The following is a 26,199-nucleotide window of genomic DNA, read 5'->3' as shown; positions in this document are numbered from 1 at the left end:
TGCCAATTTTTTTCAGTGCTATTTATTGCATTTGGTCCATATTGTATATAGATTTTCAGTAAACATTTGAGAGTCCCTCATGAGAGACTCCTAAGGAAATAAAAAAAACAATACAAGGGAAAGGAGGCAATGTCCTCTTGTGGATTGAAAATAGAGCAATAGGGTTAAATGGCCAGATCTTTCAGTGGAGGGAAGGTGAGTAGTGGTGGGATATGTACTGGAACACTACTTTTTAACATATTTATAAAATGGGTCTGGAAATGGGAATGATGAATGACATGATCATATTTTGCAGATGACGCAAAATTATTCAGTTATTAAAAGACGTGCAGACTTAAAAATTGCAGGAGGACCTTGTGAGGCTAGAAGACTGGACATCCAAATGGCAGATGAAATTTGATGTGGCCAACTAAAGTGATGCAGATTGAGAAGAATAACAGAAATTATAGCTATGTAGTGTTAGGTTACACATTAGAAGTCACCACCAAGGAAAGGGATTTAGATGTCCTTGGGAAGAATACATTGAAATTGTATGAGCAATGTGTGGCAGTGGCCAAAAAAAAGCAAACAGAATGTTAGGAAAGGAATAGAGAATTTAAAAAAAATATCATAATGGTTTCATGGTAGGACTGCACCTTGAGTATTGTGTGCATTTTTGGTCTTCACATCTCAAAGATATTGTGGAACTAGAAAAGGTACTGAGAAGGGTGATCAAAATGTTTAAGAGAATGGAATAGGGAAAAGCTAAAGAAGTTGGAGCCAGTCAGTTTGAGAAGAGGTTGGCTGAGAGGGAGATATGATAGAGGTTTATAAAATCCTAGGTAGAATGGAACGGGTAAATGCAAATTGAATAATCTTAAAAAAAAAAAAAAAAAGTACATGACTAGGGGACACTCAAAGAAGATAATACGTTTAAAAAACATTTTTTCACTGAACACATAGTTAAACTCTGAAACTCATTGCTGGACACATGGTATAAAGCAGTTGATGTAGCTATGTTTAAAAACGGTTTTGGACAGATTCCTGCAGGAAAGTCAATAAATTTAGACCTGAGGAAAACTACTGCTTATCGCTGGGGTAAGCAGCATGGACTCTTGCTACTTTTTGGATTCTTCCAGGTACTTGTGACCTGGCTTTAGCCATTGTTAGATGAAGGATACTGGGTAACTCTTATGTAATTGATTTTTCGGAGGTCAGGTAGGTATAGCAAGTCCTCACAAATAGCTTATGTCATCCATCATAGCCCATGCATGAAGCCTCTTCATCTTAATGTTGGGAAACTTTTAAGAGACTCTGCTAGTCTATCTTGTTGGGCAGACTGGATGGACCATACAGGTCTTTATCTGCTGTCATCTGCTATGTTACTGGGACTCTGTTGAAGATGTCTGAATCTTCCCACTTCTTACTCTTTATTTTGTCTTCATTTTTTCCTTGGAACCAAGTGAGCGTCTCCCATTTTGGTTTCTTGTCCATTTTGTGAAGTAAATTGTGAATTTTTAAAGTTTTTCACTTTCATGCAAGCCTTCTTCAAAATTTATCTTCGCTGTCCCTATGTAGGCATTTTGGTCATTTCTTAAGTTTACCTCCCCCCCCCCCCCCCCCCCCACACCCTCCGTGTGCACCCATTCTTGCCCCATTTGTGAGCTTAGGGAATGCATTTCAAAATAGTGTGATTTTGTTGTGGCTTTTTTTGTGACATGTCTCAGAAGAAAACTTCCAGCGACTTCAAGAAGTGCAGACAGTAATTCATAAGTAGTGCTCGCAGTGCCTTGAGCCAGAAAAGGCACCATCTCAATGTCATTTTTATTCCCTGATGACAAAAAGAGGGATTCAGAGCCATGAAGTACAACATGAGAAAATCTGTGAACTGCCTAAGTCTTGTCCTTTTGATATCAAGTGTCAGGCAGGGACCTAGAAGTGTTGACATCCTACCCAGTGGTTCCCAAACCTGATCCTGGAGGCACCCCAACCAGTCAGGTTTTCAGGATATCCACAATGAATATTCATGAGAGAGATTTGTATGTAGTGGAGTCTGCATGCAGATATCTCTCATGAATCAGGAAGGACCTGATTTGGGAACCACTATCCTACCCCATTGCTATGCCCTTGAAGCAGTCTTGCATGGAAGACTGCTTGTCCTTTATGCCAGCAGAATTTCAGTAGCATCCAGGGACCTGAGACCAGGCCATAGATGACTCAGGAGGATGTGGCCTTACCTACTGTACCCTGTGGCCTATCAAATCTGCCCGTCTATGCCATCTACTATCCCTTTCTCTCCCTTTGAGATCTTATGTCTTATCCCAAGCTTTCTTGAATCCAGACACAATCTTCGTCTCCACCACTTCCACTGGGAGGCTGTTGTACGAATTCACCTCCCTTTCCATGAAGAAATATTTCCTTAGTTGCTCCCGAGTCTGCACGCTTTCATCTTCATCCTGAGACCCCTCGTTCCAGATCTTCCTTTTCAATTGAAAGACTCGCCTCTTGTGCTTTTAAGCTACAGAGGTATTTACACATCTCTATCGTATCTCCCCTTTCCCGCTTTTCTTCCAAAGTATATTGAGATCTTTAAGTCTGTCCCCATGTGTCTCATGATGACCAATGACCATTTTAGTACTGCCCTGTGGACTGAATCCATTCTGTTTATTGCTATTTGAAGGTGCATTCTCCATGACTGTACGCAGCACTTACAAAGAGGTATTTTCTGTGTGCCCAGGCATCCTTCTAGCTTTCACCATTGCCTTTTCTACCCCTAAGTCCTGCGCTTCTTTTGTACACAAAAGTATTTTTCCCCATAAACTATACCATTCCCTCTGTTTTTTATAGCCTTAAATGCATGACTCTGCATTTTTTTAGCATTAAATAATAGCTACCAAATTCTGGACCATCTGTCCAACTTCACCAGGTCCTTCCTTATGCCATCCAGACCATCAAGGATGTGTACCCGAAGAGGCAAACCTTAACCAGACAGCCCTTCTGCAGTATCACTTAGAAAAAATTTAAGGACTGGACCAAGAACTGAACCTTGTAACACATCACTGGTAACATCCCTTTCCTCAGAGTGAGCTCCATTTACTGCTACCCTTTGTTTCCTTTCAATCAACCAGTTCCTAATCCAGTTAGTCACTTTAGGGCCCACACCAAGGGCACTCAGTTTGCTTATAAATTGTCAGTGTTTTGTCCAATGCTTTCCTACTTATAGATGTTCCCATCCATGTAACAACTCTGAGGTAACCCCATCGCAACAAAGGGTTTTTTTGTTTGTTTGTTTTTCTTTTCTTTTCTTTTCTTTTAATGTTTTTTTTACGCGCTTTGAATGAACCCTCTGGAGAGGGTTCATATAACCTGCCTTAATATTGAACCACACCATCTGGTGGTCGCTGGATGTAAGATAATCATCCAGTATAACATCAGAGTCATTCTCCCCATTCAAAAGCACTGAGTCTAGTATGGCCCCATCCTGCATGGGTTCCATTACTGACTGCTGGAACAGTTTTTCTTGTGGGGAATCCAGGATCTTCCTACTTCTAGAAGACCCCACAAAAGGAATACCCTGATCAACATCTGGCATATTAAAATCACAAGTTAGTAGTACATCCTTTTTCACAGCTATATTTTGAATGTTTTCAATTAAACCTTTGTCTTCCTTTTCTGTATGTGAAGGAGGCCTGTATATCACAGTAATATAAATACATTTTGCATGCCCTCTTTCCAGATTTGACCCACAGATTTTATTTATTTTATACCACCTGTAACGAGGTGGTTTTACAAGGTAACATTCACATTATTCAACAAAAACAACTACATACATATACCACACAATCAATTATAATTAGTTCAATTTGTCATAAAAAATTTTAAAAGGCAGATATAAATTATTGTGTTTTCAACAACTTTCTAAATTGTGTTTTATTACTGCATTGCCTCTTCCTTACCCTGTAAGTCCTGCAGTTCTGTCACTTAATATTCTTTAACATGTAATGTCACTCCTCCTTCCTTCCTGTCTTCCTACCCTTTCTTTCCTGATCTGATTATAGCTCAGTATAACTATATCCCAGTCATGGTTCTCCGGAACCACATCTGTGTGACTGCCACTAAATCCAAATTAGCCTCTTCCATCACAGCCTAACATGGATGAGCAGTATTGGATAATAAGCTTAATGAATCTTGGCAAGTTCTCTATAACATCTCGAATCTTGGCACTTGGCAGACAGCACATCTCCTGTTACATCATATCTATTCGGCAGATGAACACCTCTGTATCCCTCAGACAGGAATTGCCAATCGCTGACCTTTCGCTTCCTAGTGGTCACTGATGCATCGACTTTGAGGATTTTGGACTTTGGTTCCTCCTGTTTCTAGGATGCTGTCACCTCCTCCACTTCCAGGGTTGCATACTTCAGTTCAAGGGCAAGTGGAGTCATGGTATTGATCCTTCAGGGTTTCGTGACCCGTGTCCAATTGTCCTCTTTTAACACAGTTGCTTATTCCTTACTGCTGGAGATTTTTGATGCCATGCCTCATGAAGTATTTCATTGATGTATTTTTCATTCACAGAGATGCTTCTCAGCCTTGCAATCTCCTCTCTGTTTCTCTACTTCTTTCATTAGTGACTCAAGCTGCAGACATCTCATCGGGGCTCCATCTGCTCTTACCAGATTTAACATCTTGCCTGTATGCTGCCTCAGATCCACTGCCTGCTGTGCTGTCACTGTGGTTACCATCATCTGAGCTTTCTGAGTGTGGGAGTTTGCTCCACCCACCCTGTGATGTCAGACGCTGTGCAGTTAAGAGTGCGACACCAAAGGCGTGCTCGATAATTCATGTCTCTGCACAATAACTTGCAGAAGATATATGGTTCTTGATTGCTTTGCTATATTTTATTTTATATTATTTATTTATTTGTTACATTTGTATCCCACATTTTCCCACCTATTTGCAGGCTCAATGTGGCTTACATAGTACCATAGAGGCATTCACCAGGTCCAGGTCCAGTAAAGAACAAATACAAGGTTATGGTGTGGTCGAACAAGGTTCATGTGTTTCAGGCATATTGGGATCAAGGGGAGGAAAGATAATGTAATGATTTTATGAACTTTGTTTTTGCTGTGTTGCAGAGTGTAGGCACTTATGTTGGGTCGATAGGGTATGCCTTTTTGAACAGGATGGTTTTTAGTGATTTCCTAAAGTTTAGATGGTCGTAGATTGTTTTCACCGCTTTTGGCAATGCTTTCCATAGTTGTGTGCTTATGAAGGAGAAGCTGGATGCATAGGTTGATTTGTATTTGAGTCCTTTGCAATTTGGGTAGTGGAGGTTTAAATATGTTCGTGATGATCTGATTGTGTTTCTAGTTGGTAGATCTATGAGGTCTGTCATGTATCCTGGGACTTTGCCGTAGATAATTTTGTGGACCAGGGTGCAGATTTTGAAGGTTATACGTTCTTTGATTGGGAGCCAATGCAGTTTTTCTCGGAGGAGTTTGGCACTTTCGAATCGTGTTTTACCAAATATCAACCTGCTGCTCTTTTTTGAGCGGTCTGGAGTTTCTTTGTGAGTTGTTCTTTACATCCCGCATAAATTCCGTTGCCATAGTCTACATGGCTTATTACCATTGATTAGATTAGGTTACAAAATATTTCCCTCGGGAAGAAAGGTTTTACGCACTTAAGTTTCCACATTGAGTGGAACATTTTCTTAGTTGTGGAGTTCACTTTGCTCTCAAGTGTAAGGTTGCGGTCGATTGTAACGCCGAGTATTTTCAGGTTATCTGAGATATGGAGGGTGTGGTCTGGGGTGTTTATGGTAGTGGGTTTGTACGTATTGTATTGAAATGAGAGGATGAGGCAGTGTGTTTTTTCAGTATTCAGTTTCAGTTGAAATGAATTAACCCATGAGTCCATGGTGTTCAAACTGAGCTTGATTTCATTGGTGATTTCTGACATATCATGTCTGAAGGGAAAGTATATTGTGACATTGTCTGCGTAGATGAACGGATTGAGGCCTTGATTGGATAAGGACTTGGCCAGTGGGATCATCATTATGTTGAAAAGTATTGGTGATAGTGGTGATCCTTGAGGTACTCCGCAATCTGCTTGATTTCACTTGGTATGTTCTGGTGGTTAGAAAACCCTTGATCCAGCTGAGTATATTTCCACCGATCCCAAAGTAATCTAGGAGTCGTGTAGTATATTGTGGTTTACCATGTCGAATGCGCTCGACATGTCGAATTGGAGGAGAAATATGCTTTTCCTTGTATTTCCTGCTTGAATTTGGCCAGGAGAGTGACTAACACTGTTTCGGTTCTATGGAGGGGGCGAAATCCTGATTGTGTTTCATGTAGTATTGAGAACTTGTCCGTGTAATCAGTGAGCTGTTTGGTCACCATGCTCTCCATCAATTTGACTGCTAGTGGGATAGATGCAACTGGGCGGTAGTTGGCGAGTTTGTTTGTTTTTTTTCTTGGTATCTTTTGGTATTAGGGTGAGTAGGATGTTGCCATATTCCTTGGGGAAAAGACCTTTTTGGAGCATGTGGTTTAGGTGGGATGTGAGGTCTGCTATGAAGCGGTCAGTGGTGGATTTAAGTAGGTAGCTGGGGCAGGTGTCCAATTTGCAGTGGGTATTGGAGAACCTCTGAGTCGCAAGGGTAACTGATTCAACAGTGAGGAGAGCAAAGTTTGACCGGGTACGGTCTGCTGGGTATTCTCCAGAGGTTGGGTCCTGCTACAGTTTCTCAGCTACTTATCCATCTATTCCTGTATTAATTTCCGATAGAGAAAGGTAGGAATATATTTAATAAGAGTAGACTTCAGGTTTTAGTTCCAGTTCCTCTCAGCAACTGCCTTAATTGTAAATGGCTAAATGATGGGCTTATTAGTGTGAGAGAACCATCAACAAAAAAAAGTTTGTAATTAATGATTGGATTGTTCATGGTATAGATTTTCTGGGTATAACTGAGACTTGGATGGTTGAAGGTTTGTCCTAAAGATTATATTTGCATTAGCAAACCACGTGGTTTTAAAGGAGGGGGGTGATCTTGCTTTTATTTCTCATTTTCAGTGGAAGTTTTTACAAGTTGATACAGTAGATCTGATGTCTATTGAATGTCTGACTACGTCTAAAGTATTTTCAGGTTTGTATATTCTAATTGTGTACTGTCCTCCAGATTTAGCAACAGAACATCTTAGCTCAGCAGTTGTTTATTATTATTATTTATTATTTACTGCATTTGTATCCCACATTAACCCACCTCTTTGCAGGCTCAATGTGGCTTACAATTCGTTGTGGATACTGGAAATAGAAAAGAATATACATTTGGTTTATAGAGGGTTTTGGGTTACATGGTGGTGAAGTACGTGGTTGTATTAAAGCAAAAGACGTTATAAGACATTCCTGTATATATTAAAGATTGTACAATTACACCTGTTGATCTTTGTGATATATCTTGTCAAAGAGATAAGTTTTCAGTAGTTTGCGGAAATTGGCCAATTCATGGACCGTTTTCAGGTTGCGTGGTAGTACGTTCCATAGCTGTGTGCTCATATAGGAAAAGGTAGATGCATGCAACAATTTGTATTTCAGACCTTTACAATTGGGAGATCTGTCCTGAAAATATGATAAATTTTTAGCATTAGGAAGTAATATGCCTCTAGGCTCCAAGAAGAATAGTATGTATGGTTTATTTATAGATTCTATGGAGAACTTGGATTTCATTCATAGTAACATAGGTGCCCTTGACCTGGATTGGCCACTGTCGGTGACAGGATGCTGGGCTAGATGGACCTTTGGTCTTTCCCAGTATGGCACTACTTATGTACTTATGACGGCAGAAAAAGACCTGCATGGTCCATCTAGTCTGCCCAACAAGATAAACTTATATGTGCTACTTTTTGTGTATACCTTACCTTGATTTGTACTTGTCCTTTTCAGGACACAGACCGTATAAGTCTGCCCAGCACTATCCCCGCCTCCCGCCACCGGCTCTGCCACCCAATCTTGGCTAAGCTCCTTAGGATCCATTCCTTCTGAACAGGATTCCTTTATGTTTGTCCCACGCATGTTTGAATTCCGTTACCGTTTTCATTTCCACCACCTCCCGCGACTACTCACAACAGTGAGTAGTCAGCATGTGTTAAAAAAAACAAAAACAAACCCCCTCAGCACTGCTAGCATGGGTTCTTGAGCTTCTGCACGTGCTTAAGGCTTGCAGGGCAGTGGCATAGCCAAAGGTGGGCCTGGGCCCACCCAGTTAGGGCTCAGGCCCACCCAACAGTAGCACACATTTACCTTGGCCAGACTTCCCCTTGATTTATTTATTTATTTAGCATATTTATACTCCACATTTTCCCACTAGTTGTAGGCTCAATGTGGCTTACACATAAACGTAGGTAGGCTACAGTTCAGAAAAGTACAATTAAACAATGTAATAGTAAGATAGTAATCAAATAGGTATCATATAAAGCAGCAAAGATAATACAAGATAAATACTTCTCACATAACTGCTTAGCTGTTCATGGGCCTGTACATGTGAAACATTGCGCCGGTTAAGGAATTCAGACTCTTCCCCAGGATAGGTTTGCACAACCTTAAGTCACTTGTAAGTAAGGGGAAGGAGTTTAAAAAGTATAGTTGGTCTCTCATGCTTTTGAAATGGCATTGAGAGCCCTTTCTCAATCCAAGTAAACTCAGCGGGAATCTCGAGCTTGTACCAGACAACAGAGCCAAAAAGCCACAACTTACTCATCAGCCAAAACTTGGGAGAAGGGTTTCTGTCTCCAGTCAGATATAACCATAATTCTAGTATTCTTGCTTGACAACTTTCCAGAAGAAGGAAGGCTAAAGTTTCTTTTGCAAACTGTTGGTCTTTTATAACCTCCAGCTGTTGGGTTGTAAAAATGTTCTGTCTGGGATACAGACTTCATATTTTCTAGAGACCTCCAAATTGTTCACAAAGTGTCTTGTTCAAACTCTCAGGATCAGGATATACTTATCAAGCAGCTCTCTTCCTTGTAGAGACCAGTGTGATTGAACCCATTGTGCCAAATAAAAAGGGTAGGAATTTTACTCCAAGTATTTCCTGTAGTGGCAAAGGAGGCAAGGGTCTATCCCATGCCATCCTTAGATATGAAGGGCCTTGAACAAGTTCCTGTGTTGGTTCAGAATGGTTTCCCTGGTTACCTTGATTCCTTATCCTCAAAGGAAACTCTTCTCTGGACAAACTATCCCATGCCATCCTTAGATATGAAGGGCCTTGAACAAGTTCCTGTGTTGGTTCAGAATGGTTTCCCTGGTTACCTTGATTCCTTATCCTCAAAGGAAACTCTTCTCTGGACACAACTGCCCTGACACATCTCAGAATGACCCTAAGCTCCTAATGAACTCAGGAGGGTTGGAGATGCATGTGAGGGGGGGGGGCAACATGCTAGTGGTTAGGGGGGCTTATACATGGTTTGGGGGAGAGTGGAATGGATGCTTTCGGGGGGGGGGGGGACTGGGAGGGGATTGCAGCACTAAAACAACAACAACAACAAAAAATTATGTGGGTCTTGGCTGATATTAGCTGGGGCCCACATAGCTGTCTTATGTGAACCCCAGCTGGATATTGGCTGGAACCCACATAAGCCCCAGCAGCTAGGGCCCTTTGTTAGACCCAGTCAGTTTTGATGCCCCAACATGGCCCGGCACTGAATATTGGGGGCTAATCTAGCCAACAACGGAATTTAAAAAAGAAAATGCTGACCATCGCCGGCTGAATATTGGCCGGATTCTCTACATTAAGCACCACTTCTTTTTTTTTTCTCCTTCTCCCTCCCCTCATCATCCTCTCGTATATGGTACTTCCCAATCTCAATGCACTTAAGAGTATATATGTTGAGCAGTATGCAGGCCTTTGACCATATTGTAGATGGATGATTTGCTGACACCCTGTCCATGCGGGGGTAGGGATAAATATTTACCCACTGAAGTCATTTTTGTAATTTGTCCAAAAAAAATAAAACAAAATTTTTTTTTCTACTTTTTGTGGCAACTGATGGCAGTCAGTTTTCTCCTTTATACTTCAGCTCAGTTAAAAACCAGGGTAGGGATCCAAAGCAACACGAGCTTTGACTCACAGCTACCTACCTGGGTTTTTCTCTTGCTTTTTCTTTAAATACTCAATTCCAGTTCAGCACTTGGGAGCCACAAATATAGCCCCCATCTGGAACCCAGATAATTTGGATTCTGAGGATGACAGTCAACTTTTTGAGAAATAGTTGACAATTTCTTCCTTGAAACACTCCCACTATAGTATTATCAGCCTTTGCTGGCCTAAGAGCAGAAAACTGGCCTTTTTTAGACTTGAGCACGGATGTTCTTAATGGCAGTCTGCAGCACTTTCTACTGGGCCGACCTCATGGAGAAGTTAATTGACATCTGTCAGAGAGTAATTCAACTGGGAAGTTTTTAGATTGTTTTAGGCACACACAGGTTGCTTACAGTATTTGTCTACTCTGTTTTTCAGTAGCCCAAAATCTAAGCAGGAGGTGATGGTCCGGCCTCCCACCGTGATGTCTCCATCCAGTAATCCCCAGTTGGACTCCAAATTCTCCAGTCAAGGGAAGCAGGGAACCGCTACCAGCCAATCACAACTTTCACCCTGTGAGCCTAAGAGCAGCAACCATACCCCTAAAACACTGTCAGGCACTGCTAGCAGTATGGGACTGAAAAATGGTGCTGGGAATGGGGCCAAAGGCAAGGGCAAAAGGGAGCGTAGCATTTCTGTGGACTCCTTCGATCAAAGAGATGTGGGGACACCCAGCACAGACTCTGAAATCAAAGGTATGAGAATCTGGTGGAGATAGTATGTCATCCAAATATGAGCATTTGGTAAAAAATTGCTTTGCGCTGCCTTGTGCCTTGTCAGAGTCATTACACTTTCAGTGGCAACCACTTTCTTGTCATTACTGTCAGTTTATGCTCTGCCCTGGGAATATGAATTTTCTTTTAAAAGACAAGCTTGCAGATTATGTCATTTGGGACTCAGAGGATAGCCTTTGCTTATCTCTCTGTACCTGAGTATTTCACTTAGAAAGGATTCAGATAGTCTAATGAATTGTATTTTCCCTTTCTTTTTGACAGACTGCACTTCTACGGACACAGTCCTATCACAGGATTCCTCTGTGACACCATCCAATGCCTCTGCACCTCGGTCTTCCACGCCTTCCCATGGATCAACGCTAATGCCTGACACAGCAGCTGCACAAAAGACTACAACCAAAGTAGTTTATGTTTTTTCTACTGAAATGGCCAATAAGTAAGTTATTGTTTAAACCTATCTTTTCCCTTGCTTGTAGCATGCCACTTGACTCCACAACTTTACTTGTAGTAAAAGGCAACAGGTCAGACACACTGAAAACAAGAAACATGATAGCTTTACAATGATTCTGTGCTATTACATGGTAAATCTGGCCCAGCCAGGTCACTATACCTAGCTGATGCTGAAATTTAGCACGTAGAAGCTTTATGCTAGCTAGGGCAAGTTTAGCTTTCTCTTCCTCCTGTGCTTTCCTTTCCCACCATTCCTGATATTGGTTTGTACCTTTCCTCCTCCTACTTCTCTTTTGTGTATTTCTTCTTTTGTTGTTGGTCTATCTTCATTGCTATTGTCTGTATGTCTTTTCAATTTCCCTTATATTTTAAATTATTTTGTAAACCACTTAGATTTTTGCTATATTTGCAGTATGTTATCAAATAAATTGAAATTGGGCTTAACTTTGCAGGTAAATATTAAGATGGGGTTTTTTTTCCATGTGTTTGAGATGCTGGTTTAGTGTGGTTTCTTGCTTCAGTGTTTTTAAAGTTGTAGCTTTCCACACTCTTAATTTAATTAATATTCATAAATCCAGTAGCATTTTCCTTGGCAGTCTTAAGTTAGTAAATGCTGAATGCTTGTACCGCTTCTGCTCATGAAGGATACAGTACAATGTGAGGTTGGAAGTTTCTGCTGTCATTTCAGATCTACTTGCATATACCCAACCTTTTCACTCGGAGCTAAAATAGATTTCGGTACTGAACGGGATGAGATCACCTGCTTGTGTGTATTGTAATATTTTGAACTGAGGTATAGAGGCATGTGGACAGCCAAGCACCAGTCCTTTGATGGCCCTGGTTAACATTTGTTTTTGTTTCTGGCATTATTAATTAGAAAATACATACAGCCGCATGGCTGTATAAAACAGAGCTGTCTATATGAAAGTATGTGGTTAAATATATCAGAATATCTTTTGACATTGTGGTCCAAGGCTTCTGTGCCTTATTTGGTCCAGCTTACTTCTAGACTACTACTGCTCCTCAGCACAGGAATCTGTGTCATATACCACACATCAAATTTAGCAGTATCTTCTTCACCCAAGGATGGCTTAATGTCTTGTTTAAGCATTGTTAAGCAAATTGGGGAGCCCTCTTTGGGTAGGAGATGCCAAATTATTAGCTGTTATCTATCCAGGGTAAGAGACTCCTTTTAATTTTCAACAATTTTTTTATTGATGATTAGTTGCGAATCACAAATGACAACCAAAATCTTTAGCTCCAATACAACTTAGCCAACAATATAGACAATTAAGCAAGATAACATTTTTGAATAAATGAAAGGAGGCCCCACCCCACCATTAAGAAGACCCCACCAAGAACTGATTACTCATACCCCTTACCCACTCCTCTCTCCCCCCTCTCTCCCCCCTCTACCAATCTGACCCCCCCCCCCCCCCCCCACAAAGGAAGCTAAATGGTTTAAAGGCTTCAACAGACCAATGTATAACAAAATATTATATAGTATTGAGATGCAGACTACGCCCCCGAGGACTCAACAATTGCAAATAGGGACTCCACGTCTGCGTAATATATGCTTCTGGGACCCCTTAGCCTCTCTTGCCTCCCAAGATATCAGTATATGCACCTGATTCCTCCAGTGCCAAAAAGCATTGTCCAATATTGCAATATGCTTTTCTGGGTCACAAGGATTAATTTGCGACACAAGAGGCGAGCACCTCTAGACAAAAAGTGGAAAGCCATGGGCGTATCCAGCATAAAATGATCCCAAGTCCCTTGTACATCTCGTCCCAATATTTTAATGATAAACCTCCTGATACGCTCCCAAAAGGATTGTATACTTGGGCAAGCCCATAAAGCATGATAAAATGAGTGAGGTCGATGGCCACATTTGACGCAAGCACTATCCCCAGAATGCCCCACATGAGCCAACTGCTGCTTAGTCATATAAGCTCACATAACCACACTCCCGAAGCCTCTCTTCTATCATCAGGTTCGGGATACCCCGCAACGTAACCACGATGTCCCACCCCGCCAAAGAGGACCCCGATTCCTTTTCCCACCTATCCTTTTTAAGTCCGTATAATTTTTGGGAGGTTACCTCTTAACTAACGACTTATGAAGCCCCTAAACTGACAACCCTATGTCCACTGTTTCCTGAAAGAACTTTCTCACTCTGGACTCCAGGTGATCTCCCAAAAGGGATTTATCCAATGCGGCAATATAATGTAATTTGGGCATACGCAAAATGATTCCCCTGTGAAGTCCCAATCCTGGACTGCAACTCTCCATATTCTATGAAGTCTAACCCCCCCCCCCCCCCCCCCCCCAGCAAATGCTCCAATCTAGTGACTCCTTGCCTGTCCCAGGAAAGAAACGTAGGGTTATCCACCCGGTTCAAAGGTAATATTACCCCTAATGGTCAGTTGATCAGACACTAACGAACTCCCCCCTCCCCCAATCTCTTCACCAGTAGTCCCCATACCTCCCTTAGTGGACGGAGCAACACACAGTGTTTGAAACGTTGCGGGATTTGACTGGGGTGATGTGTAGCAATGAAAAAAAATCATAAGGGGCAAAATATTCCCATTCTAAATCAGTTGGGGTAGAAGGGGGGGAAGGGGGGGAAGGGGACATAGGGGGAGATCTTAAAGAGGTGGAAGAACAGTCAGATAACAATCATTATTCTGGAAAAATTACAAGAGTGGTTGGAAAGATAGATCATATTTGGGATATGATGTGGTTGGATGAATGGTTTAAAAAATTAGAGCCAGAACAACAAAAGCATTGTAAGACAGAGTGGAGCTATAGGCTGGGATGGCTCCGCTTGATCACTATAATTGATCATCAGACATTAAGCAATGAACTAGGAGATGGGGGGGATTAAAGTAGTGACTTGGAATGTAGGGGGAATTCATTCACCTATTAAAAGGTCAAAAATACTACAATACCTTCAAAGAATTAAGGCAGACGTGGCCCTTTTACAAGAAACACACCTAACAGACCTAGAACATGCAAAGTTGGCCAGATGGTGGGTAGGAGACTGTATAGCTTCCGCAGCAGCGGGGCGGAAAGGGGGGGTAGCTATTTTATTTAGAAAAGGGATTGCCTCACAGATTCACCAACTGCAGAAAGACCCGGAGGGACGATTTGTCTTTTGTAACGTAACCATTGCACGAAGAAAACTTAGGTTAGGAAACATCTATGCGCCAAACACATTAGATATGAAATTTTACAAGAAATTGACTATGATTCTTAGTGCGAATGACTCACTGCCTATGATGATAGGTGGCGACTTTAATGTGGCCTGGGACCCACAGATGGATAGATCTCATCCCTCAGCGACAGGAGGACGCACCAGAACAAGGGGGTTACCAGACATGTGCAACACTTTAGATCTTATAGATGTATGGCGCACGTTACATCCTGGAGATAAGGAATACACTCATCAATCAAGGGCACACCATACACATTCGAGGATTGATTATCTGTTAGTCTCGAGAACATTTTTTACCCATATTAGAGAAGCTGTCATAGGTCCTTGTGTAATCTCTGACCATGCAGCAGTTTGGATGACTTGGCAGATAGAAAACTCAGATAATGATACAAGGGGGTGGTCGTTTCCCAGTTATCTATATGGCAATGAAAAATTCAGTGAATTCTTAGGTAAAAAATGGGAGGAATACAAGTTATTTAATGAAGGAACAGTACAAAGTGCCTCGATTTATTGGGAAGCAGCTAAAGTGGTACTGAGAGGGCACATAATTAGTTTTGCTAGCCATTATAAAAAGTCTCGAGATAGAGAGATATTACGATTAGAGAAGCGATTGGCTAAATTAAGGCAACAATTTGGGAGGGCCCCAGGTGTTGGAGTGCGGAAAGATTTGGAAGCTGATCAAATAGCATTGAACTCATTACTCCACGAGCGAGCAGTAAAATCCCAAACATACTATAAATATCAGCTATACAAACATGGGGATAAGGGGGGCAAACTATTGGCAAGATTAGTGGCACCGCAGTATACATCAAAGCACATCCTAGGTATCAAAGATAGGGAAGGTAGAGTGGTGCGCACTGATAAAAAAAATTCAAGAGGTCTTTTGCGATTTCTTTCATAATCTTTACAAAGCAGGAGACTCGCAGGGTCTACAGGGGGAGGTGTATCTGCAAAATGTGGTGACTCCTATATTAACGCAGCGAGAACGTTTAAAATTGAACTCTCCTATTAGTAGAGATGAAGTTCATTGGGCCATTGGCCAAAGTAAGTTGGGGAAAGCCCCTGGACCTGATGGATTTAAGGCCGAATTTTATAAAATACTGGGTGAGCATATAACCTCCGCTCTAACTGGGGCTTTTAATGAATGGGTGGAGGAAGGGCGCTTGCCTGATCGGTTAAATCTGGCTCAAATTATAATACTACCCAAACCTAATCGAGACCCATTGTTAGCATCTTCCTATAGGCCTATTTCGTTGTTAAATAATGAAGTGAAGCTATTCGCAAAGATATTGGCTAACCGTTTAAACAAAGTATTGCCAAGATTAGTCAACGAAGCGCAAGTAGGCTTTGTCCAAGACCGGTCTGTTACCAAGAACTTACGGTGTATACTAACGGCCTTGGAGAAGCTTAAGCAAGACCCGGAACCAGCCATTTTGATTAGCTTTGATGCCGAAAAGGCCTTTGACCGGGTGGAGTGGGCATTTTTGTTTGAGGCCTTGGATGGTTATGGATTCCAGGGTTGGTTTATACAAGCGATTAAGGCGCTATATTCTTCACCTAGAGCCAGAATAATGGTGAATGGAGGGAGATCTGAGGACTTCGAGATTAATAGGGGGACTAGGCAAGGTTGCCCTTTATCTCCGTTGCTGTTTGCTCTTTATTTAGACCCCATGATCAGAGACATCCAAGACTGTCAGGCTATAAAAGGAGTGCAGATAGGACGGCAGGAATTCAAAATTGCGGCATTCGCCGATGACCTGTTGGTCATAATAACAAAACCGAAATCATCCTTGAAAAATTTACTAGAGCTTATTCATGAATATGGGGATTATTCAGGCTTTAAACTGAATCTGGAGAAATCAGAAGCTATAGCAGTAACATCAGAGACTCGTAGCCAGTGGGCTGAAGGATTCCCTTTGACATGGACGGAAAAAGCATTCCGATATCTGGGGATTCTCCTGGCAGCTAACACTGCAGAGATATACAAATTAAATATTAATAGACTCTTAGAGCAAACAGAAAGACAATTAGAAGCTTGGAAGGTAGTGATGATGCCTTTGGGAGGTCGCATTAGTCTCATCCGGATGGTGATACTGCCTAGGTGGCTATATGTGTTGCAAATATTACCATTGCGACTCCTTAAAAAGGACATTAGGCAATTTTATAAAGCAGTCATGAGATTTTGCTGGGCAAAAAAGAAGGCAAAACTTAAATTACAGTTTTTGATGGGTAACTGGAGTCAGGGAGGATTTGGCCTACCCCATCTAAGATATTATAACATGGCCTGCTTGCTAAGATCCTTGAGAGATTGGCTGTTTGGGACTAGTATACATGTGCCGTGTGAATTGGAGAGGGCTTTTTTTCAGCCTTTTGATTTAATTGCTTTATTGCATACCAGAAAACAGATGATACCAAAAGCTTTTAGACATAGCATTTTATTAGAGCCCCTCTGGGATGCATGGCAGTTTTTGGGGAGAAGTTTAGGGGGAGACCCGAAGATATCCGAATTAATCACGATCAAAGGGAATCCAGAATTCTCACCAGGACTTGAAAACTCGGTTTTTCAGCAATGGGCAACCAGAGGATATTGTAACTTAAAAAATATTCTGGATGCCTCTGGAGAAATCAAACCCTTAGGCCAATTACTTTCACGTGATGAACAGAGATGGGGGGATATTTTTGCATATAACCAGATCCGACATTATGTTCAATCCTTGGGTAAGGAGAATCTTGTAGTCAACCTGGGAGAAAAAGTACAGGCCTTTTACGATGAAATCTCGCCTGAGACTCCATCTATTTCGGGAATACATAGAAAATTGTGGGTCTTGATTCCGAGAGAAGGGCTGGAGCATCTCCGACAGCGATGGGAAGCAGATCTAAACCTAGACTTAACCAATTGGGATATTGACAAACACATTAAGAGGATACCTAAATTAGTTACAGGTGCCCGGTATAGGGAATGTGCTTTTAGGACACTCCATAGGGCATACTTTACACAAACACAATTGTTCCGGTCAGGGGGAATTCACTCGCCAGTGTGTTTGAAATGTGGCCAACAGGAGAATACATTATATCATGCCTTTTGGGAATGTGTTAGAACACAGAGATTTTGGAGGGGAGTAGTGAAATTTTTATCTGATATTTTATCAACACAGATAACAGGTACCCCATGTCAGTTAATATTAGACTGTTTAGGATCATTCGGGGATTTGACCGCGGCTAAGATATTATTGTGCCGTAAATTGAGTTTAGTTGCTAGGAAATGTATATTACAGGTATGGGTGTCAGAAAATCCACCAGAATATTGGCACTGGCGTAATCAAGCGCATCAATTGATGGCTTGGGAAGCGCGGGAAGCAAGAGGATCCTGCAAACGTAAAAAGCGCTTCCTTAGCATTTGGGGCCCCCTTTTGGGGACTCTAACTCAGAAAGGTAGAAGCCATATTCTTAACTCGATGTGAACTCGTTAGGTTCTGGCACAAGAAATGAGGGAATATTTTGTGAAGTACAACCACACACACATAAAACTATACAGTTGTTTTCCACGATAGGCAAGATAGGATAAATTAAAGGGTTAGGGAGGGGGGGGGGAAAAGGAAGGGAGGGGGGGGTATACATATGTTCAATGGTGATTGGAAGCATAAAAGCATATGATCAGCGATGGGATGGAGAAATGATTAAGGAGGGTCACAAAGATGAGGGGGGGGGGGGGGGGGGGTAAAAATGTAAAATGTTTGATGACAGTAAGTAGAGATGTTTATTTGTTATGTAATCACCGAGCATGCTGTAATATTGTATTGAGGTTCCTGTATTGAGATAGATTTGTCTTTCTTGACTTGTCATCAATAAAAACCGTTGAAAAATAAATCAGTTGGGGTAAACAACTGAGATTGGCAAAACCAGTCTCCCAAGTGACTCAAGAGGCATGCTTGATTATACAAATACAAATCGGGGAGAACAAGTCCTCCCTGAGTCCAACCCCTCAACATAAAATTCAGCTGGATCTTAGACTTCTTGCAGGCCCAACAGAATCTACTAGAGATCCTATAAATACTTTTCAAATCTTACTGTAAGAGCCGTAGCAGGAGTGTCTGTAACACATAGAGCCATCGTGGAAATAAGACCATTTTCAAAGGACTCACCCTTCCCCTTAATGATATCGAGAGATCCCCCCAGATCTCCAACTGTCTCCTCGAATCTCTCAGAAGCGTGGTGATATTAAGAGCATATAAAGACTCGCAAGTCCATAGCCAACTTAATGCCCAAATAGTTAAAAGAGCGATCTGCCCAGCTCAAAAGGAAGTCCGGACCCAACAGCTACCTCACCTCAGGAGAAAGACACCAGCACCTCCGATTTAGCCAAATTTAAGCATAAACCCGTGTAGTCACCATATTCCCGCCACGCGTCCTTGAGTGCTAAAACAGAATCTTGCGGGTCTGTAAGAAGTACCAGCAGGTCATCAGTAAATGCCACGATTTTAAAACAGTGTTGGCCTATCTGTACTCCTTTTATAGAAGGATTCCCTATGATATCCCGAACAAGGGGGTCCAATGAGAGCATAAATAGCAGGGTCGACAGCGTGCACCCCTGCCTTGTATCCCAGAGAATGGGGAAGGCCGGCGACTCCTCTCCATTAACCAACACCTTGGCACATGGAGAATGATAAAAATCTCGGATAGCTGACACAAACCGCCCCGAAAAAACCGTATGCCCCCAGGGAATCAAACAAAAAGTCCCAATGGACCTTGTCAAAAGCTTTCTCAGCGTCAAAGCTTATGAGCAATGACTGCACACCACTCTGTCTCCTGACTTCCAACGAGGCTAGAATTCTCCGTAGAGTTTTTGCTACCAATCTACCTTCCACAAACCCCACCTGCGCTGGGCCACGCGGATAGCCATGATCTTTGCCAGTAATTTGGCTTCACATTCAATAAGGAGATAGGGCGATAAGACTCCAGTCTCAAAGTGTTCTTGCCCAGCTTTGGCAAAACTATAATGTGTGCCAAGGCCAGAGTGGGCGGCAGTTCCTCTGTATCTACTATAGTATTTAAATAATTGGTTTCGGCGCTACTATATCTGCCCCCATAAGTTTGTAGAACTCCATTTGAAAGCCATCTGGTCCCGGGGTCTTAAGCAAGGGACCGCACAACAGCACCAAGGCAACCTCATCCTCCCATATAGGACTGTTTAAGAACTCCAGATCTGCCCGACCAAGAGAAGGTAGGTTAAGATTGTCCAAGTAAAGTGAACCCAGAAGTTCCTGCTGAGGGGGTGCATCATATAACTGCCTATAAAATTTATTTTAAACATTGCAAATAGCCTCATCCAAGCGAACATTAATTCCCCGCCCATCTCTCATAGTGAGAACCCTACGAGCTTCCCCTCTAGGATGTGCTAGCCTAGCCAGCAATCGACCCGCTTTATTACCATTTGTACAACCTATAGCGGTAATACATTTGAGATTTAAGGATATGCTGATGAATGAGCTCGTTTAAAGCCACCTCCAAATCCAGGAGCTGTTGTTTGTGTGCTTCGGCATGTGTCTGACCAAAGAGTCTACGGGCTTTGCTCACCTGTGAGCCCAACCTCAAAATCTCTCTATCTCTAGCTACTTTGACAAAGTGCGAATAGCTATAACTTCTCCCCTCCACCCCCCACCGTAACACTGCTTTTGCTTCTTCCCAGTATAATATTGGGTCCCCCACATGTGGCTTATTCTGGGACTCATAAACTTGCCTGCAGCTTAAAATCCTCTCTCAAAAAGCTGGGTCTCGTTACAACTCCAGCGGAAATTTCCAGGAGCTACGTCTAACGTTCTTATGACCTTAAGGCCCAGTCCAGCCACACCCATGCATGATCCAAAATTGTATAAGGCCCTATCTCTGTTTTGAGGACCGTACCAAACAATGCTCGTGAGACTAGAATATAATCAATCCATGCCTGAGTAGAATGTGCACGCGAGAGATGTGTGTAATCCTTATCTGAGGGATGTAACGCCCGCCAGATGTCCACCAGATCTAGCAGTTGGCCCAGACGGTGCAAACCCCTGCCTGAGAGGCCCGCGTCCGACCGCCCCACATACGGTCTATCAAGGAGGGGATCCCAAACTGCATTGAAATCACCCACCACCAGGGAGGCACGGGGATACCTGAGAAGATGATTAAGATGATTAATCACAGTTTGATAAAAAATTTTATCATATTGATTGGGGGCGTATACGTTGCAAAGCAGTATCTTTTCACAATGGCTTTCCATCTCTACCAATACATATCTACCCCCCGGATCTATTGAAATGGGCCTTACCGCTGCTGCCACCCCCTTCTAATTAAAACTGCTACTTCACCTTTCTTCCCCTGAGCTGCAGCAGCCACACATTCTCCCACCCACCACGATTTTAATTTGGCATGCTCTGCTTGACTGAGGTGTGTCTCCTGTAGTAGCGCAGTATCAATTTTATGTCTCTGTAGCTGTTGCAGTATTTTTGTTTTTATCGGTGAGTTAATTCCCCGTACATTCCACGTTACCAATTTCACCATAAACAGTGAGCGATAATGATACAGTTAAAGGAAAAACTCAAATACAAATCCCAGGGTGGTGTCCCAGCCAGCACGCACCCCCCCCCCCCCCCCCCCCCGCAGCATTCAATAATCCAAGGCTATCACTCCCCCCACTCTGCAGTTTCCTTTCCCCGCCTACTTCCAAATGCTCCTCATGCAGATCTGCTTCCATTCTATTACAAAACTGAAAAAACCAAAAAGCTTCCCCCCTCCCTCCTCTCCCCTCTCCCTGCCCAAAACCCCATATTTGAAGTTTCCCTCTTGGGAATTATCACATCAGCGCCACCCTTCAGCTCCCCCCTATATGTAACATGCTGTTCCCAAACAGATTCCACATTCCATCAAGCATTAAAAAAAAAAAATAAAACACGGGGCAAACTTGATTCGTTCATAACATTAAACATCTGGTTTTCAAAAAAAAAACAAAACTGCAGCATCTGTCCCCAAAACCCCAGTCACACTGTTTGCCCCAATACCCACACAAACCAGTGAGCTCCAACTGGCCTCGTTCTCTGTTCCTTTTGACATTTCCTTCAGAGTAAACAAATATGTACAAATGTCTCTTCTTCTGACTTCTATGATCTCTTGTCATTCACAAGGCCAAGTTCACTCCGCTGAGGCATATACACAAACCAACTGGGTCGATGCCTTCCTGTACTCTCAACAAGTAAAACTGTAAAGTCCAAGCTCCCACACTAGGGTGTTGCTGCTCTTTCACTCTCCTCTGTATTTTTCTCCTCCATTTGTGTCACAAACACCCTCGCCTCCTCCACTGATTCAAACAACCGAACTGACCCCTTATATGTGATTTTCAGCATGGCCGGATACAGCAACGCAAAACATATCTTCAATGAGACGAGCTTATAGCAAAGAGGTGTAAAGGCCTGGCGCCTTGCTGCCATGCCCGCCGAATAATCCTGGAAACACAAAATGCGTTTATTTTCAAATGTCAGGGCTTTGCCTGAACGTGAGGCTTGTAGTATGTACTGCTTATGGGCAAAGTTCAACACTTTCAAAATGGCCACCCTTGGCTTAGTGGAGTTAGGATGCCGTGGGCCCACCCGATGAGCCTGTTCCACCTGCAAAGGGCTCATACAGTCTGGAAAAGATATTTCTTTGGTTAGCCAGCGCTCTAAAAAGCCTCCAATCTCCCTATCTCCAAGGGTTTCAGGCAGCCCAATCAAACAGAGGTTATTCCTCCTTGATTGATTTTCCAAGTCCTTCATTTTGCTTTTTGAAAGTCTCTTGGGTCCTCTCCTCCACTGTAACTATATCTTCCACCTTACTTGTTCTAGTTTGGAAAGCCATGCACTCGCGAGCTAGGTCCTCCATTTGAGTGTGAAGCCATTCCAGTTTTGTATCTATGGGGGTCAGACGTCTCTCCAACAGTTCCTCCAGCACCATAATCATTTCTGCCTTAATTTCCACGACCCAAGCAGATGATACTGAGGGGCTCATGTGACTCGTCGAGGCCGCCATCTTGCTCTCCACCGACTTATTCCTCTCTTTTTGTGATGTTTTCGCTGCTTGCCCCAGACGAACCGTCCGATCACCAAAGTATTCAGCCACCGTTCCGATTATAAAGATGATCATATGGGGAGTCCAATATTAGATACCTGGGGGGAGTGAACGGGGGCCGAAGAAGTTCTCACAGGCGACTTCTCTCTGGCATGGCGTCACTTGACCCGAGACTCCTTTTTCATTTCCAGATAACTCTTATTTTAGAATCATCCACATGTGTAAATTGCAGTTTGTACATATGTAGATTGGCATATATGTATAAGACTTTTTAGAAAGGGAGCTATGTACCTGTGATGCTTACCAGGTTTACTTTGCCAAGAGGTGCGGTAGGGGTTTGGGGAGGCCTAATGTATTGACATGAATTCCTTATCTTACAAGGCGAATACACATAGGTAACAAAAAAGCTGATGTTGGCATTTACACCTGCCCCCAGGCATGCATAAGTGCCTGCTTTTAATGGCAAAGTGGCAGTGCTAAGGTGAGACCTCCCTCTTTGGGGCAAAGCCAGTGGGTCCAGTCTGTGATGGAGTCCATTCACAAACAGTTATAGTCTGTCAATTAGGGCAGACCTGGTGAGGAACATGTTTACTTAAAATGAAAATACCACAAAAACCTTTTGGCTTTTATGAAATAAACAGGGAAAAATCAAGAGACAAACAAATGGTGGAAGCAGATAAGGGTGACTTGAGTTACCCAGTCTTCCCATATGTGCTGCCTACTGTGCAGTCACAGATCTACTCATTTTATGGTGATCACTCTCCCTATGCCACTAATCTCCTATTAAAAGTAGTTTTATAACTCTGTAGGTATAAAATTTACATGCATATTATTTCTGTAAATTCTCTGTGTGGTTACTAGTGAATTTTGAAATGAAAATAAGCTCATACTTCCACTGTGAAAATTATGCCAGAAAATTTTACGTGCATATATTTACATCTTATTGGTGCACGCCAATTTCCTGTGTTAATTTATGAGAGTATATAATAAAGAATGTACATAAACAGTAACCCTCCCCCCCCCCCCCCCCCCCCCCCCCCCCGTCTCTGTTCAGTCTGGTTAAAGTTTTTGTGCACAGAGACTGTGTGTGTAAGTTTATATGCATTTCCATAGCATCCCACAGATCAATGCAGAGAATTGTGGGTTGTGTCCCTCTACCAGCAGATGGAGATACAGTGGCATAACCAGAAGGCAATTTTTGGGTGGGCCAACAGGTTGGATGGTTGGGCACTAGAGTTGCCAACTTTTTTGAAAGAGAAAAAACAGCAACCTGATGCACCCATGCTCTTTCCGTACCACACTCCCCATAATTTCAATGAGGATTACAGTGCAGGCTTCAGTGGCTGCAGGCCAATTGAGAGCTAAGGGAAGTACAATAGACTGCACTATTCAGCCCCATTGAGCCATGGTCCTCCAACACATATATGGTATTGAAGCCAAACACATTCTGCATCCAGAGAACCTCCTGGCCCTCCACCAACAATGGATACAGAGCAGAGCAAGGACAATTCTCCATAAAGCTCATCATGCAAAGAAATTTTGGTTTCTAGTGTAATCTCAATTACAGACATATTATAAATTAATTTTAAAAATCTATAAAACAAAAGTCACTCAGAACCTAGAGCAAATCTACCATGCCAACACTAACTTCCAAAAACAAGGATCCTACCTATGAAAAACTACTACTACTACTATTTAGCATTTCTATAGCACTACAAGGTGTACGCAGCGCTGCCTTAAATATTATAGTAGGGCCCTAAAATACAAATACATTTATCAGGAAAGCTGAACAAGCCAAATTACTACAGAATGCTACATGGAAACTTCATGCTGACAGAATACCTCAGTCACACACACAGGACACAAATGCCAATTACAGAATAAGTGACCACAAACTCTAGAAATATAACAGAAACCCCAAGAAACCAGACCTTGCATGTAGTACAACACCAGAGAAACAAGAAAGAAAGGCATTTGCTCTTGTGCCCGCAACCTTGTAGTCATCTTTGACTCCTCCCTCTCCTTCTCTGCGCATATCCAGCAGACAGCCAAGACCTGTCGCTTCTTCTTCTTTAACATCAGCAAAATTCGCCCTTTCCTCTCTGAACATACCACCCGAACTCTCGTCCACACCCTCATTACCTCTCGCCTTGACTACTGCAACTTACTCCTCACCGGCCTCCCACTTAGCCACCTATCCCCTCTTCAATCTGTTCAGAACTCTGCTGCACGTCTTATATTCCGTCAGAACCGATATACTCATATCACCCCTCTCCTCAGGTCACTTCACTGGCTCCCAATCAGATACCGCATTCAGTTCAAGCTTCTCCTTCTTACTTACAAATGCACTCAGTCTGCTGCCCCTCACTACCTCTCTACCCTCATCTCCCCTTACGTTCCAGCCCGAAACCTCCGTTCACAGGACAAATCCGTCCTCTCATTACCCTTCTCCACCACCGCCAACTCCAGGCTCCGCTCATTCTGCCTCGCCTCACCCTATGCTTGGAACAACCTCCCCGAGTCCTTACACCAAGCCCCCTCCCTGCCCATCTTCAAGTCTTTGCTTAAAGCCCACCTCTTCAGTGCTGCGTTCGGCACCTAACTCTTACCTTTCAGGAATTCCAGACTGCCCAATTTGACTGCCCCTATTGGTCTGACTGTTCACGCGTCCTTTAGATTGTAAGCTCTTTGAGCAGGGATTGTCCTTCTATGTTAAATTGTACAGCGCTGCGTAACCCTAGTAGCGCTTTAGAAATGTTAAGTAGTAGTAGTATGGTGTTAGGGGTTGCAACTAGGGCAATTGTGCTTGGTTCCTTAGCCAGAGAAAGCCTGCATGCTGGAAGCTGAAGGCGCAGCCTGGTAATGGACTTTGGGGTCCTTTCCTAGATTTCTGTCCTGGACCCCAGCCATGTTTAACATCAACTCTGGCAAGATGTACATTTCAAATCCAACATATTATATTGTGAAACTTCAGGGTATATATTTGATATAATCTCTTCCTCTCTGCAGAGCTGCGGAAGCTGTGATAAAGGGACAGGCTGAATCCATTGTTTTGTTCCACATTCAGAGCACCTCAAACAGCAAAGCTGAGGCCACATCGCCACCTGTGGTAGGTACAAGAGTTCTCTTATTTATTTATTTATTGTATTTGTATCCCACGTTTTCCCACCTCTTTGCAGGCTCAATGTGGCTTACAATATATCATGGATAATGGAAATAGCAAGAGATATACATTTGGTTTTACAGAAGGATTTTGGGTTACATGGTCATGAAGTACAAGATAGTGGCATTACAGAAGACATTGACAGACATTAGGAATACGAGATAGTAGTATTACAGAAGACATTATCAGACATTAGGAATAGAATATACTGGTGTAAGAGAGACATTGTGAAACAATGGACATGTTACACTGTTTGTAGGTGTATTTGGAGATATTACATATTTTATTCTTTGTGGTATATCTTTTCAAAGAGATGAGTCTTTAGTAGTTTACAGAAGTTAGTTCATAGGTTGCCTTCAAATAGCGTGGTAGCGCATTCCAGAGTTGCGTGCTCATATATGAGAAGGTGGTGGAGTGTGTTAATTTATATTTCAGA

At 42.6% G+C, this 26,199-nt stretch overlaps 1 protein-coding gene across 7 annotated transcripts in view; it reads left to right on the top strand.

Annotated features, from left to right (window-relative positions):
• Window positions 1-26,199, top strand: part of BCL9 (BCL9 transcription coactivator) — a 247,203-nt gene that overhangs the window by 128,644 nt on the left and 92,360 nt on the right. For 6 of the 7 annotated variants that reach the window (XM_030203804.1, XM_030203802.1, XM_030203803.1 and 3 more), the window contains 3 exons: window positions 10,502-10,818; window positions 11,119-11,293; window positions 25,610-25,709. In XM_030203804.1, the coding sequence (XP_030059664.1) occupies window positions 10,502-10,818; window positions 11,119-11,293; window positions 25,610-25,709 (592 nt within the window). The remainder of the gene's footprint in view (window positions 1-10,501; window positions 10,819-11,118; window positions 11,294-25,609; window positions 25,710-26,199) is intronic. The other variant, XM_030203808.1, reaches the window with a different exon arrangement.

Source organism: Microcaecilia unicolor, chromosome 5 (genome assembly GCF_901765095.1).
Source record: "Microcaecilia unicolor chromosome 5, aMicUni1.1, whole genome shotgun sequence".
Taxonomy (NCBI): domain Eukaryota; kingdom Metazoa; phylum Chordata; class Amphibia; order Gymnophiona; family Siphonopidae; genus Microcaecilia; species Microcaecilia unicolor.
The sequence above is the reverse complement of the archived record's forward strand: the minus strand, read 5'-3'. Positions and strand labels throughout refer to the sequence as shown.